This window comes from Felis catus, chromosome A1 (assembly GCF_018350175.1).
Source record: "Felis catus isolate Fca126 chromosome A1, F.catus_Fca126_mat1.0, whole genome shotgun sequence".
In the NCBI taxonomy this organism is placed as follows: Eukaryota; Metazoa; Chordata; class Mammalia; order Carnivora; family Felidae; genus Felis; species Felis catus.
Genome location: NC_058368.1, coordinates 116,311,114 through 116,327,366, shown reverse-complemented (window position 1 = coordinate 116,327,366; position 16,253 = coordinate 116,311,114). Strand labels below are relative to the sequence as shown.

The window sequence follows — 16,253 nt, the reverse complement described above, 5'->3', positions numbered from 1 at the left end:
CTCTCCGTCTCAAAAATAAATAAATGTTAAAAAATTAAAACAAACAAACAAAAAAACCTAAAACTTGTTCCCACTCAAAAAGTGATCTACAAACTCAAAGCAATCCCTATCAAAAGCCCAAGGGCAATTTTTGCAGAAATACAAAGGCTCATCCTAAAATTCTTGTGGAATCTCAAGGGACCCTGAATAGCCAGAACAATCTTGAAAAAGCACAAATTTGGAAGACCAACATTGCCTGATTTCAAAACTTACTACAAAAGTTACAATAATCAAAAGAGTGGGATACTGGCATAAAACAGACCAATGTAACAGGACAGGCCAGAAATAAACCCTCCAATATATGGCCAATTGATTTTCAACAGGATGCCAAGACCATTCAATGGGGGAGATGTCTTAAATAATGGTGCTGAAAAAAATGGATACCTACATGCAAAAAAGAATGGAGTAGGGCCCTGACCTTACATTGTAAACAAAAATTAATTCAAGATACATCTAAGACCTAAATGTAAGAGTTAAAACTATAAAATTCTTATAAGAAAACATTGGAGAAAATCTTCATGACACCGGATTTGGCAACAACTTCATGGATATGACACCAAACACACAAACAAAAGAAAAAAATAAGTAAACTGGACTTCATCAAAATTCAAAATGTTTAGGCACAAAAGGACACTACCAGTGGAGTAAAAAGGCAACTCATGGGATGCAAAAAAATAGGTGCAAATTAGATAAATGATAAAGGATTAATACACAAAGAACATCTACAATTAAACAATGAAAAAACAACCCAATTAAAAATGGGGGAAAGATTTGAAAAGACACTTCTCCAAAGATATATGAATGGCCAAAGGTGCATAAAGATGCTTAACATCAGGAATCATTAGAGAAATGCAAATTAAAGCCACAATGAGATACCACTTCACACCCATTAGGATGGCCATTATCAAAAACAAAATAGAAAGTATGGGCTAGAATGTGTGAAAAGTGGAACCCTTGTGCAATTCTGATGGGAATGTGAAATGGTATAGCTGTTTTGGAAAACAGCATGGTGATTCCTCAAAAAATTAAAAATAGAATTACTAAATGATCCTGCAATCCCACTACCAGGTATATACCCAGAAGAAGTGAAAGCAGGGACTTGAACAGGTATTTGTAAGGCATGTTCACAGCAGCATATTCTTCTTTTTTATTTTTTAAAAAATGTTTAATGTTTGTTTATATTTGAGAGAGAGAAACAGCATGAGTGGGGAAGGGGCAGAGAGAGACGGAGACACAGATTCCGAAGCAGGCTCCAGGCTCTGAGCTGTCAGCAGAGCCCAACCTGGGGCTCAAACTCACAAACCGCGAGATCATGGCCTGAGTCAAAGTCAGACACTTAAACTGACTGAGCCACCCAGGCACCCCTCTTTTTTTTTCAAGTTTATTTATTGAGAGAGAGAGAGAGAGAGAGAAAGAGAGCAAGGGTGTGTGCACACACATGTGCAAAGTTGGGAGAGGGGCAGAGAGAGAGGGAGAGAGAGAATCCTAAGCAGGCTCCATGCTGTCAGTGCAGAGCCCGATGTGAGGTTTGGTTCTATGAACTGTGGGATCATGACCTGATCCAAGATCAGGAGTCAGATGCTTAGCCAACTGAGCCATTCAGGCACCCCTCACAGCAGCATATTCTTAACAGCCAAAAGGTAAAAGCAATCCAAGTGTCCATCAACAGATGAATGGATAAAAAAAGGTGGTATATACATACAATGGTATGGTTTTCAGCCTTTAAATGGAATGAAATTCTGACGTGTGCTACAACATGGATGAAACTTGAATGCACAATGCTCAGTGAAATAAGCCAGTCACAAAAGTAGAAATACTGTGGGGTGCCTGAGTGACACGGTCAGCTGAGCAACTGACTCTTGGTTTCAGCTCAGGTCATGATCCTAGGGTCGTGGGATTGAGCCCCACATCGGGCTCCCCACTGAGTATGGGGCCTGCTTAAGATTTTCTCTCTCTCTCTCTCTCTCTCCCCCCCCCCCCGTCCCTCTCCCCAGCATGCATTAAAAAAAAAAAAAAAGTAGAAATACTGTATGATTCCACTTACTTCACGTACCTAGGGTAGTTAAATTTATACAGAAAGTAGAACTGTGGTTGGTAGGGGCTGAGGAAGGGCAGATGGGGATGAATACAGAATCTCAGTTTGGGAAGATGAAAACATTCTGGAGATGGCTGCTGTTGATGGTTTCACAACATGAATGTACTTAATGCCACTAAAACGTACACTTTAAAATGGCTAAAATGGTAAATTTTGTGTTAGGTACATTCCAACACAACTAAAACAAAAAAAAAAACAAAAAAAAATGGTTAAAATGGTAAATGTTGTCTATTTATATTCTACCACACACAAAACAAAAACAAAAAAAAAAGTGTTCTCGATCTAACTGTCCTCATAGAAACAGTTAAATCAAATTTACCTTGACAACTTAATAAACTGCTCTCCTGTACAATTCTTTGGTTCTTAGAGCTAATCCCTGGGGGGTATACTTGCCTTTGTCTTTTCAAAACTGCACACCATTGCAGGTGAATCAAATAGCCAGGACACGCTGGGTATCTACTTTAAACAAAACAAAATAAAAGAATACAAAACAAAAACACTCTACTACCGCAAATATTCACTAAGGGAAAAATTTTTAGAAGAACAGAAATATATGTAAAGGATTAAGATCAGGGATGCCTGGGTGGCTCAGTCAGTTAAGCATCCAACAGCGACTCAAGTCATGATCTCTCTGTGAGTTTGAGCCCCGCATCAGGCTCTCTGCTGTTAGCACAGAGCCTGCTTCAGATCCTCTGTCTCAGTCTCTCTCTGCCTCTCCCCTGCTCGCACTCTCTCTTTCTCAAAGATAAAATAAACATTAAAAAAAAAAAAAAAGGATAAAGATGAAATGTGTTCTTTGACAAACAGGTGCTAAATTTCAGTCTAGCAAATAAAATACAGCCATATATATATATACATATGTGTGTGTGTGTGTATATATATATATATATATATATATATATATATATATATATATATAAAAACTTTACTTTCTTTCTGGTTTAGGTAAAGTTGGCCAGAAGAAAGGTAAACCAGTCAATCATCATAAGGCAAATGATCTTCATTCACAGGAACTACACACTGTCATTAACTACCAATAGAATAGCATACCGGTTTTAATTTCTACAAATTAGAGTGTAACAATATACAAAACCAATGTTTCCCAAATTGACAAAGGTGCAAAGTTGGGTATATGCCTTTCCATATCAGTAGTTTTAATATTTATTTAATAATTTTAAGATGAATAATGACAAGGCCTGAACTTTTCAAATAAATTCAATTACAAAACTACCTTAGAATAGTGCTCCTCCTATACTCAAGTGGTGTACTTTTTAAATTTTTTTTTTAAATGTTTATTTTTGAGAGAGAGAGAGCATGAGCAGAGGAGGGACAGAGAGAGACAGGGAGACACACAGAATATGAAACAGGCTCCAGGCTCTGAGCTGTCAGCACAGCTGACAGGGCTCAAAATCAGGAACAGCAAGATCATGACCTAGGCCGAAGTCAGACACTTAACCAACTGAGCCACCCAGGCACCACAGTGGTGTACTTTTAATAGCCTTTTTTAATATAATGATCTATACGGCAGTCACCAATTTCATTAAATAATATAAAACTTTTCCAACAAGGCCAACTATGGTTTATGTGCTAGTTTGAGATAGGCATGTCTTAAGCAACTAATTAAATTCACTGGTACAATCCATTAGAAAAGAAACAGCAGGACAAGTAAGATAACTAGAACGGGAGTCATATAACCTATTTCAACTATTCACAACTATGAATTAGCTGTGTGATCCTGGACAAGTCACTAACTCAACTGTTTCCAGACTTGTGAGGCTTTACCCAGAGTCCCAACACGAAGTTTCTAATGTGATAGTTGGTCAAATACGGATAGTTTAAAAATTCATTTTGTAACAGTAAGAAGTGCATTTTCTCAAAATATAAAAAAAGTAGGAAAAAGTACCTTTACGAGAAACTCACTACGCTATCCTTACTTTTCTCATTTCACTTTAGATAAACAATAACTTCTATAGGGACTAAGTAAGCATTTATTGGAGAAAGAGCATGTTGTAACCCCAAACTGCCTATTTCTTAATCTGAAGAAGCAAAATAATAGCATGAGTTCTAGATTTAAATCTTAGCTGGGGCACATGGATAGCTCAGTTGGTTAAGCATCCAACTATGGCTCAGGTCATGAACTCACAGTCTGTGAGTACAAGCCCCGTATCAGGCTCTGTGTTGACAGCTCAGAGCCTGGAGCCTGCTTCAGATTCTGTGTCTCCCTCCCTCTCTGCCCCTCCCCTGCTCATGCTTTGTCTCTCTGTGTCTCAAAAATAAATAAAAACATTAAAAAAATAAATCCTAGCTTTACCATTTACTAGCTATGAAACATTTTAACCATTTTTTTGTTTGTTTGTTTTATGGATTCATCATTTCTCTGAGCCTACATTTATTCATCTATAAAAATGCAGATACCTACCTCAAAGGGGTGTTGAAATGATTACATAAAATAACGAAAGTATCTAGTATGGTACTGGCATATAATATGCATTCAATAAATGGTAGCAGTTAACTAAAAATGAGATGAGACAGGATTATCACCAAGATTCTACGACTTTACAGACAAGCAACAAGAGAGAAAAACTGAAAACGATAAGGTTCAAAAAAATAGATATACTGAAATTGTTAATTTATAATTGGTAAAAAAAAAAGAATTTCTTATACCTTTGGTTCTCTAGGAAGGTAAATTAGGCAAAAAGCAAAAACAAAAACAAAAAATGGTAGACTTCTCATTTTTTTTTCTTTTACTTGCCAATTCAAGACTAATACTTTTTAAAAAACTGCTTTGCTTTCTTTAAAGCAAAATATTTTATTTATTTTATCTATCACTAAATCAGAAGACCAGAAGTGATTTTCAGAGGTCATCTAGTACATTATCAGATCACTACCAGACAGACTCAAAAAGGAATGTGCTTAAACTCATTTCCAACGCTTCATTCTTAAAATATTTTCACTCTGATTAGATTAAAAAGTCTAGGGGCACCTGGGTAGTTCAGTCGGTTAAGTAACTTTGGTTCAGGCCCTGATCTCACGGTTCATGAGTTCGAGCCCCATGTCAGGCTCTGTGCTGACAGCTCAGAGCCTGGAGCCTGTTTCGGATTCTGTCTCTGCCCCCCCCCCCCCCCCCCCCGCTGTGCTCTCTTTCTCTCAAAAAATGAAGGTTAAAAAAAAATTTTTTTAAGCCTAAATTGCTTCTCTAATTTACCACTTACAAATCTCACGTGAAGAGTATCTTTTGTATCACAATAGGGAAAATAAAAATACATGTTTGTATTTCCATAAAGAAATTCTGAAAGGAAAAAAAAAGACATTCAAAGTGTAGAGGGCAGGATACTTGGGAGCAGGAGTTAGATCAAGACTTTTCACTGTATTTTCCTTTATGTCACCGTGACTCACAAACTGTATGCATGTAATCACCCAATGTAATGTACTAAATAACAACCAAAAGAAAACCCCTACAGCCTTCACACTTCACAATAAGATTTTGCTCTGCCCAAATCCAATCAACTCTGGTTTGGCCCACCATTCATATAATCATATTTATCAACACATCATTTTGTATGTAAAGCCTTAAGGCTTTATAGAATGAAACTTGTGCAAGGTTGATACTCATGCAATGTAACAAATTGTTACAGTGATAACATATAACTTTGCTTTATGTAAACATTTCCTATGTCTCCAAAATTTGCTCACTAGAATACAAAGTTATATTTCCTAGGGGCACCTGGGTGGCTCAGCTGGTTGAGCATCTGACTTCTGCTCAGGTCATGATCTCACAGTTTGTGAATTCGAGCCCCACATTGGGCTCTGTGCTGACAGCTCAGAGCCTGGAGCCTGCTTCAGATTCTGTGTCTCCCTCTCTCTCTGTCCCTCCCCCACTTAAGATCTGTCTCCCCCTCTCTCAAAATAAATAAACATTAAAAAATATTTTTAAGTTATGTTTCATATGTTATCACTAATATTAATAATTTATGGAATAAAGCCCCTCCTACCTTGAATAAAGTCCCCATAAAGATTTTTTAGAAATTAATTTTTAAGAATAAATTTTTAAACAATAATATAGTATTTTAAGTGAAATTTCCCCCAAATGGTAAATTTACTACAGAAAATTGACAGCATTAAACCTTTCACTACTTTTCAATTTCTCTCTTGTCCAGATTATGAGCATAAGCCTTGAGATGCTATTAAAAGTACTGACTCACCTTGTTCACCTAAAGTTTGAATACAGAGTATTCATGACAAAATTGCCATCCCTGTCGATACGAGTGGCCCCTAGACCAGTGGTTCTCAACCAGGGGTGATTTTGTCCCCAGGAGACATTTAGCAATGTCTGCAGACATTTATGGCTGTCACAACTGGATGGGTTCTACTGGCATCTAGTGGGTAAAGGTATGTTGCTAATACCCAGGATGGCCCCCCACAATAAGAATTATCTGGACTAAAATATCGATAGGTTACTGTTGAGAAATCTTGCTCTAGATTATAAATGATAAGAAACTCCAAAGGAAATGATACATCTCTTCTCCAACTAGAGAAAATCAAAATGGAAATTCCGTATGCCTATACTTTTGCCTCTAAAAATAATTTTCAGGAAAAAAAATTCCCTACAAAGCTTTTGCTATAAATTGCTGTATACAGTTTTAGTGTGCTTTTGCATAACTGTAAATATGGCACGTGCCTCAAGGTAAGAAAAAAGCCTCAATATGATATCAAGCTATGCTTTCTAACTGGATATTTGTTTCTACAGTGTGTATATATGAAGAAACACACACACATACATAGGCTTATATAGGCTTAGAAAATCTCTGAAAGAAAAATTTTAATACTGGTTGTCACTGAAAAATGAAATTTGAAGGGTCAGTGGGGATGAGAATGGCTTTTACTTTGCATGTTATATCTTCTACCTATACTGCTGAATTTTTCACCAGGAGACTATATGATTTTTATAACTTAAAAATATATACAGTATATGCACACATCCTTATGAGAGAAAATTAAAAGTCATAAATCTTACAAGAGTCTTTTCTTTAGGAATTTTCTTCTTTTTACTTAAAAAAAATCAAAACACTTATAGAGGCTCCTGGGTGGCTCAATCAGTTAAGCATCTGACTCTTAATTTCAGTTCAGGTCATGATCTCACAGTTTATGGGTTCGAGCCCTGAGTTGGCCTCTGCGCTGACAATTTGGAGCCTGCTTGGGATTCTCTCTCCCTCTCTCTCTGCCCCTCCCCTGCTTGTACTCTTTCTCTCAAAATACATAAATATTAAATTTTTTTTTCCAACATGACCTCTATTCTGAACAATGGGTACATTTAATAGCATCCAACGCAAGTTCCAATTTCTATTCAAGGCCTTGGACAGCTAAGGAACATGCTTGCTATGCCTGAAGAAATACAAAACAGGTATTTACCAATGTTTAAATTTTTTTAAAATTTTATTTATTTATTTTGAAAGAGAGAGCAAGTAGGGTAGGGACAGAGAGAGAGATAGAGAGACAAGAGAGAGAGAATCCCAAGCAGGCTCCACATTGCCAGCACAGAGCCCTATGTGGGGCTCAAACTCACGAACTTTGAGATCATGACCCGAGCCGAAATCAAGAGTTGGATGTTTAAGTGACTGAGCCACTCAGATGCCCCTAAAATTTTTTTTTAACATTTATTCATTTTTGAGAGACAGAGAGAGATGGAGAATTGACGGGGGGTGGGTACTGGGCAGAGAGAGAGGGAGACAAAGAATCTGAAGCAGGCTCCAGGCTCTGAACTGTCAGCACAGTGCTGCACACAGGGCTCGAACTCACAAACCTGCGAGATCATGACCTGAGTCAAAGTCAGATGCTTAACCAATTGAGCTACCAGGCACTCCACGAGTGTTTAAAACAAGAACCAAAGATCCCAAATGGTGGTATTCTGTAAGGTGGTACCATTCTAATAAAAATTTTACAAAAATACTCAAGCTCCTTCCAGAAACTAGGTTTTTTGACTTAGCCAGCAAGGAAAAACAGCCTGTTTTTTCAAATCTATTGGCTCTAATAATGAATTTTAAAAAAGGTCCTTGGAGTATCTATGCCTCTGTACACAAAATGTATAGAACTTCGACTTAATCTCAAGCAAATACACTAAGCCTCCACATTTCTTACTTATTTCTCACCAAGTCCTGCCCTATTGGGGGAACATGACAAAGTTTACTCTCAAACTAAAATAACTTGTTATTTCTCTGGATGTCTAGATTCTAAATACTTGGTTCTAAAACATCTAGGGAAGGTGAAAAAAAAAAAGATTTTAGGATTATTCATAAAATGCCAATTGGGTGAGTGTTTTTTGAAGGACATTATGGTCTCTTCATACCAAGAATTTAAAGGCAATAATATGGGACAAGATATTTCATTTCACTCCCACAGAGATTGTAGTCTACCACACACACTGTACAGGAGAGACTAGATACTCCAGGAATTTCTTCTTTATATGGTATGGGAGAAAAAAGACATAGAAACAAAATTTCCTTTCCCCACAGGTTAAGAAAGATATACACACTGACCATCATCTTAGACCTTGGTAAAGTCTCTGGGTATCCTAGACACAAAATGAGACTCACCCATATACACTTAAATACCTAAATTTTTCTTAGGCACAGAACAATTAAGTAACAGGAAAATAAGTTCTTCTACCATTAGCCTAAATGGGTAAAAGAATCATGAATATATAACTTCCATAATAAACATCAAAAAACCAAAGAGCTGTGGATTCTGCCCACAGCTTTAATCGCATGGTAGGGAGACTCCAAATGAAATACAGTAAGGTAGAGACAGAAAGAGAGACTGAGAGTGGGTGTGTGTGTGTGTGTGTGTGTGTGTACAAGCCTTACAGAAATGGTTACTACAAAAGCTCATTTCCCAGATATATTTATGTAAAAAAATACTATTTATGTAAAAATATTATTTATGTGAATTAGTGATCTTTTACCTCACTTATGATGATTATGTGAAAATGGTCCAGAAAATCAAGGACATCACATTTAGACCAAAGCAAACCTTTTCAGTCTAACAAGTTAAACAAACAAACAAACAAACAAAACCTCTAATGTTTAGAGTCTAAAGAAATTCCCACTTATTTCCTAGGTAAAAAGTACATGTGTTTTAGGTTCCTAGTCATCAATTTCCATTGAAAGGATAAAAGAAAGCCTTCCATAAGTACAAGAGTGGAGGTGCTCCACAGACTCTCCCCATAATTGTGTACTCAAATAAAATTCTGTCCCACTTTGGCTTAGAAGTTACTTATAGTGAAATTCAAAGATATGGACATTTAAGGGACTAGCTCCCTTACATCCCACATGCTTTTTTCCAAAGCAAAATGTTGGAATGAAAATGTACTAAGGTTTTAAATCTAAATGAACCCCTGTTCAGGCATGGTAAGACAATGGTAGAATGGTAAGACAATGCACTAACTGTATTCAGCAACTCACAAATAGTTTCTTATTCCTCTCAAATACAACAGCCAGGATAGTTGTACACAGAGAAATCTCTGTACTTTAACACCAAGATCAGAGGTTAAAATAATTGGTCATAGGGGAATGAACCAGGCACCTTAGAACCAAAACAGAATACTCTTGAGCACTTAGAACAATAGCCATAAAGGAACAGTACCATATCCAAGTCATGGTCAAGAGAAAAAAGTACATACATAAAATATCTCCTTCTTCCCTAAAGCCCAAAAGATAATGATGCCTTGCATCCCATGTTGCTCAGACCTAAAAACACACAGTTAAGAGTTAAAGAGTTAAAAGAAATGAAGGATCTAATCATTAATCTCTGCAAAAGGTGTCCAGGGTTTCACCTTCCCCAAGCCTAAAAACCTACAGACTTCATCTACCCAACTATTCCGAAGCTCAAAGACGCACTGGAATTTCCTTTTCCTGCATAACTTCACAAAAGGTCCCAGGTGAAAGGCTCACGAGCTTTTTCAGAGTAAAAGCAGAGAGCTTCTTCATACTAACCAGTTTCAAAGTAAAAAAGGAAATTAAGAAGTCTTCTTACATACACAGGTAAGGCACAAGGCAAATAAATGTCAGACAACTCAACTTTGGGCACGGGCATGTAGTGGAAATGGTCTTGCAGCTAGCAAACTCGGTTTCTCGGTCTGTCTCTCCCTCTGTCTCGCTCTCGTGCTCTCTCTCTCTCTCTCTCTCTGTCTCTCTCTCTCTCTCTCTCTCTCTGTCTCTCAGTACCAAGGGCAGGGACTCTGGCAAGACCCCGCCCCCCCATCTCCAAAGCGGGGTGGGCGGGAGGTAGCCAGAGGAGTCCTTGTTCCCGCGCGAAGCTTGGAGACCAAAGGACTCCCCATTGTGGGTCTACGGATGGTGACGGGAACCGGTCCGGCTCGAGCCGCCGGCTGAAGAGTAAGCTGAGGGCGCACTAGGCCCGCACCGCTGCCACTGCCGCCATGGAGCCGATCGCTGTCAAAGAACGCCGGCGGAGCGAGAAGGTGGCCCCGACCCTATGCTGGCCCAAAGAGAATTCATGCCTCGCACTGTATGGGAGACGGGGGTCCTGGAAGCGTACCTCGGACACCTCGTCCTCGTCGCTGCCAGAGGCACCACCTCCACCCCCGGTCCTCAGCACCGCCGCCGCCAACTTGAAATCCAGCGCCGCGTCCCCTCCGGCCGCTCCGCTGCCGCCGCCACCGACTCCAGGCGCGGGCCCGGCCTCCCCAAAGAGTCTCACGGTGCGAATCCCCAGCCCGACCCCTCCCGGCGGAGGCGGCTCCGAGGCCCCGGCTGGGGCGGATCGCGGAGCCACCGAGTCCAGGTCCTCCTCAAAGGAGGTGCCGCCGCCTCCGCCATCGGTCAGCATGGTTCGCACGCGGAGCCGGAGACGCTGCCGAGTCACCCGCAGCCACCGCCGCCGCCGATCCCGGGAACGAGAGGAACAGCAGGAGGAAGAAGCTTCTCCTTCCCCCCGTCCCAGCAGCGCCACTAACTTCTCACTGCCTAACCTGCTGCCTCCCGCCCCTCACACTCGCCACTGGCTGCAGTTCCCCAGCGGCTGCAGATCATTGGACAAGGTGACCCGTCGCTCAGGCTCTTCGTCACGCGCCGCTTGCTGGCTCGCGGCCCCCAAGCTGCGTTGACCCGCGCAGGCCTAGGCGGTTGCGAACACCCGCCTCCTAGTCCCCACGCGCCGACTTCCGGTCTTTTTCTGCATCTATTGGTCAACCTCTGTAACCACCGCGTCACGACCTTAAAGTGGATTAGTTGGCCTTGTGGTCAGTCATAGTGACCCCTGACAAGGGGAGGCTTCATTGGCGCCATAAAGTGTCGATCACTTTGTCACAGGACGTCGCGTGGTACAATTGGCAGGCAATAGTACCATTCATCCCGCCCCCGTCTGAGGTGACGGGAAAGGGTTGGGGAATTTCCACTTCTGATTAAAATGACGGCTGAGGTGACGACCCGCCAGAATTAGTGAGATTTGGAGTAGAATTCACCCTGAGCTTGGTGAGGCTTATACGTTAAGGATGCAAGAGGCACAGAGGCTACCAAGCTCCCACCTGTCGCTCTCCGCCAGACGCCGAGACTGCGGCCGGAGAGTTGCTGCACGGGGATTGGAGGAATGAAGCAGTCAGTCTCGTCTAGGCCCCACCTTCCTCGCAGGCTCTGGTTGGAGGAGCGGAGCGTCAGTCACTAGAGCGGTCGCCACCTCTGGGACAGGTGAGATTGTGCAACCTATCTGCCGCCTGCTCTTTGGGAGGGGGTAGGGGGCTGGGACAGGCGAGGGGGCAGGGCGGTTCCTGCTTGGCGCCTCCAGCCTTTCCGAGTGGAGGAGCCCAGCGCCTGGAGCTGAGGGCCCCGGGGCGGGGGCTGCTTGGGATGGCCGCCCCGGGGCGACTCGGCCCGCCCGCGTGCCGGGACGTGGCCGGGCGCGGCGGTTCTGCAACCTACCGGCGGGATGGCCCCGCGGGGCCGCGTTCTCTTGCTGGAGGAAGGCGGCGGGCCTGAGGGCTGGACAGCGCCATGCCTCAGTACTGGGAACTGTCCCACGAAGGACGGTGGGAAGGCCGCTAACACCTCGGGGGAATCAGACCACAGGGCTGAAAGCGGTGGTTAAGAGAGTACGCTCTGGAGCAGTTTCCAGTACTGGTGCCGCCACGTATTTGCTGTGTGACCTACGAGCGTTTGGTGTTTAATCTGTGTGCCTTTCAGTTCGTTCGTTCATCTGTGAAATGGGACTAATATGAGTGCGTCCCTCGTCGCATTGTTGTTATGAATACATTAGCTAGCTAACTAACAGAAAGCGCCTAGCAAAGTGCTAAACTTAAAGCCCCATTTTAGTTACTCTTCCTTGAGGAGTCTTCCACCTGCCCCTGGGTCCCGCCAACTAAACTAATTCTTGTCAGTTCTTGGTGATGCAAAACAAGCTAACTAAGGCGGGGGCTGGGTGGGGGTGGCAGAGGTATCCCCCCACCCCCACCCCACCCTAAGGATCTGTCTCTACTTCTGTTATCTCTATCCGTCTATCTCCTTTGTCAGTGAAGAAGGGTTTTAAAATACTCAAGCTTCAAGTAATCCTATGATCAAAGATCACCAGAAGAAAGGCATTTGGTGAAGTTTGTATGGCAAATGCCCCTTGACCCAGAGAAAGTCTATATGACTTAGGTTGGCTCAAAGCAAAAGATCTGGCACGTCTCCTCTCTTACAGCTCTAACAAAGGGCTGTGTGTATCTTGATTGTGCAATTTTTAATATTTCAGCTCCCTTGAAATTGGAATCTGATAATTCTATAAAGAATATAACAATGTTAAAAAAATGGATCCTGCCAAACATTTATTTAAAGAACATTTTGAAGATTGTGAACATTTCATTGGCTTGGTAGTTGCTAATTTTGGCATTTCACATGCAAAAGGGGGGGGGGAGTGTTTTCTATAAGCAGAATATATTAGGTGAATGATCTTTCTAGATAATAAGTTGTAGGAAATGGAAAGAACTCTTGTAGCTTTTCTACAAAACTATTTTGATATAAATGCCATGTGTCCTGTCTTTAGTTAGAATTTGTGGAACTTAATTAATTAACCTGTTTCCTTGGTGCTGTTTAAATTTTCAAGGTATGTGTGACTAGGTCACAACACAAACTAATAGCACCAACGAAAGAAACCCAGCTCTGCCCAACCCACTTCAAAGCTGGATTATCCAGAATTGGTATGGATACATCCTTAGGCAAAAACAGGTATTGACTGGTACAACATTACAAAGGAACTGCTTGTCATTCCTACCATTAATACAAAAATAATTTCTGATGCAACTCCCTGAACTCATTAAATTCTTTGAAGAAATGTAATGAAACTCAAGAACAGAGAGAAAGGAAATCTATGCATTTTCCCCAATATATTTGAGAGAGAAACATACAATCTCTACTCACTGCCTAACAATCAACCCTGTATATAGCCAGGAAAATATGAGTAAGCAATAATCTTTGTTTCACCTGGATCTTTACCTGAGACACTTGTTGTCAGGAGTTTGACAACAATTGAGTAGTCAGTTTAGGGTTTAGGAATACCAATCTCCTGGATTTTGGTGACTGCTATTATTGAGACTGTGTTAATTATGAACTTAATATTACTGTATATACAGCATCGTCTGGTGTTTCAAAAGTGAAAAATAATTGAGAAATCATCACTATATCAAGTAATACATTAGGTGAATATATCAAATCACACTCAAAGTATTCAGTGTAAAATATCAGTAAGTTTAATATGAATTGTGGGTAACATTGGTTTTGATATATTGTTTCTTAAGATGATATTTACTACTAAACGAAAAAATACACTGATTTTTCAAGTGATAAATAAACAGCAAAATTCCTCTTTAAACCATATATATTTGGGGACGCCTAGATGCCTCAGTCAGTTGAGCATCCGACTTCCGCTCAGGTGATGATCTTGCAGGCCATGAGTTCAAGCCCCGTGTCAGGCTCTGTGCTGATAGCTCAGAGCCTGGAGCCTGTTTCAGATTCTGTGTCTCCCTCTCTCTCTGCCCCTCCCCCACTCACACTCCTCCCTGTCTCTCAAAAATGAATAAATGCTTTTTAAAAATTTTAAGTATACATATTTGTTAGAAATGAGCATTAGAATAAAATGTTTTCCTCCAAAAAGCCAGTGGGAGTATTTATTAGATTGTAGCTGTAGTGTGTTTCAAAACATCCTTATCAACTTTTGACCATCTTTTAGACAGATGAGGAAAAGGCAAAAGGAGAAACTGTATATCCCAAGGATTTTTAAAACATCTGAGGTAATAAAAGTCGTCATTTCTTGTAAGAAATATGAGATTGACAAATGAAATTATAGATACAGGGACTTAAACTACTTTAGCTATAGTTCTTTCACATGCAACTTGCATTCTCTCAAGACATTTATTTAATTTCTGTATGTCAGTGCATCTCAGTTCAGCCCATCTATAGAAGGAAAGAAGTAAACCAACAAATTTGTTGTACTTGGATGTTATGTCACTTAACCTTTATAATAAATTTATCAAGATTTCACCCATTTTATAGATAAGGAAGTTGAAACTCCAAAAATGTTAAGTGACTTACCCAAGCTTATAAGACCAGTATATGGAAAGGCTAGGGTTTGAATTTATTTCTGCCTGATCTCAAAACCCATGCTCTTCCCACTATATCACATTGATCCCTTGGTACTCTCAAAGGCAGAGGAACTTCATCAATGTGATAAACTGATGTAATAATCCAACCATTATATCTTTCTTACAGACATGCTAATTAGCACCTTAAGTGGATTTATCCCTGACTGCCACCAAATTTAGTATCTTTCTCTTTTTAAATGGAAACATTTCATTTAAAACACTTTCTTGTTTTTTCCAACTACATTGTTAATTTCTGAGACCATATAATTTTACATTAAGAAATCTGAATAGTTAATATGTTCACATGGTTCAAATCTCAAAAAGAATTTTAAAAATACAATGAAAGCAGTCATTTTACTTTGCCCATTAAACACCAAGATCCTCTCTCATAAGCAAACCATTTTATTAGCTTTTAAATATGCTTCCAGAAATACAAATCAAAACCACACTCAGATATCACCTCACGCCAGTCAGAGCGGCCAAAATGAACAAATCAGGAGACTACAGATGCTGGAGAGGATATGGAGAAATGGGAACCCTCTTGTACTGTCGGTGGGAATGCAAACTGGTGCAACCACTCTGGAAAACAGTGTAGAGGTTCCTCAAAAAATTAAAAATAGACCTACCCTATGACCCAGCAGTAGCACTGCTAGGAATTTACCCAAGGGATACAGGAGTACTGATGCACAGGGGCACTTGCACCCCAATGTTTATAGCAGCACTCTCAACAATAGCCAAATTGTGGAAAGAGCCTAAATGTCCATCAACTGATGAATGGATAAAGAAATTGTGGTTTGGGGCGCCTGGGTGGCGCAGTCGGTTAAGCGTCCGACTTCAGCCAGGTCACGATCTCGCGGTCCGTGAGTTCGAGCCCCGCGTCGGGCTCTGGGCTGATGGCTCAGAGCCTGGAGCCTGTTTCCAACTCTGTGTCTCCCTCTCTCTCTGACCCTCCCCCGTTCATGCTCTGTCTCTCTCTGTCCCAAAAAAAAATAAATAAACGTTGAAAAAAAAATTAAAAAAAAAGAAATTGTGGTTTATGTACACAATGGAATACTATGTAGCAATGAGAAATAATGAAATATGGCCCTTTGTAGCAATGTGGATGGAACTGAAGAGTGTGATGCTAAGTGAAATAAGCCATACAGAGAAAGACAGGTACCATATGTTTTCACTCTTATGTGGATCCTGAGAAACTTAACAGAAACCCATGGGGGAGGGGAAGGAAAAAAAAAAAAAAGAGGTTAGAGAGGGAGAGAGCCAAAGCATAAGAGACTCTTAAAAACTGAGAATAGGGGTGCCTGGGTGGCTCAGTCGGTTAAGCATCCAACTTCGGCTCAGGTCATGATCTCGTGGTCCACGAGTTCGAGCCCCGCGTCAGGCTCTGGGCTGATGGCTCAGAGCCTGGAGCCTGCTTCCGATTCTGTTTCCCTCTCTCTCTGCCCCTCCCCCGTTCATGCTGTGTCTCTCTCTGTCTCAAAAATAAATAAACATTAA

At 40.9% G+C, this 16,253-nt stretch overlaps 1 protein-coding gene and 1 long non-coding RNA gene across 6 annotated transcripts in view; one reads left to right on the top strand and one right to left on the bottom strand.

Annotated features, from left to right (window-relative positions):
* LOC101093912 (ankyrin repeat and KH domain-containing protein 1) overlaps nt 1-11,123 on the bottom strand; it is a 132,685-nt gene extending 121,562 nt beyond the window's left edge. For all 5 annotated transcript variants that reach the window (XM_006927658.3, XM_045059953.1, XM_006927659.3 and 2 more), the window contains exon 1: nt 10,688-11,123. In XM_006927658.3, coding sequence (XP_006927720.1) covers nt 10,688-10,978 — 291 coding nt within the window. In that variant the 5' untranslated portion in view covers nt 10,979-11,123. The remainder of the gene's footprint in view (nt 1-10,687) is intronic.
* A 125-nt stretch (nt 11,124-11,248) lies between these two features.
* Nucleotides 11,249-16,253, top strand: part of LOC102899826 — a 34,793-nt gene continuing 29,788 nt past the window's right edge. Inside the window, exon 1 of the long non-coding RNA XR_002158729.3 lies at nt 11,249-11,835. This is a non-coding gene — a long non-coding RNA (uncharacterized LOC102899826). The remainder of the gene's footprint in view (nt 11,836-16,253) is intronic.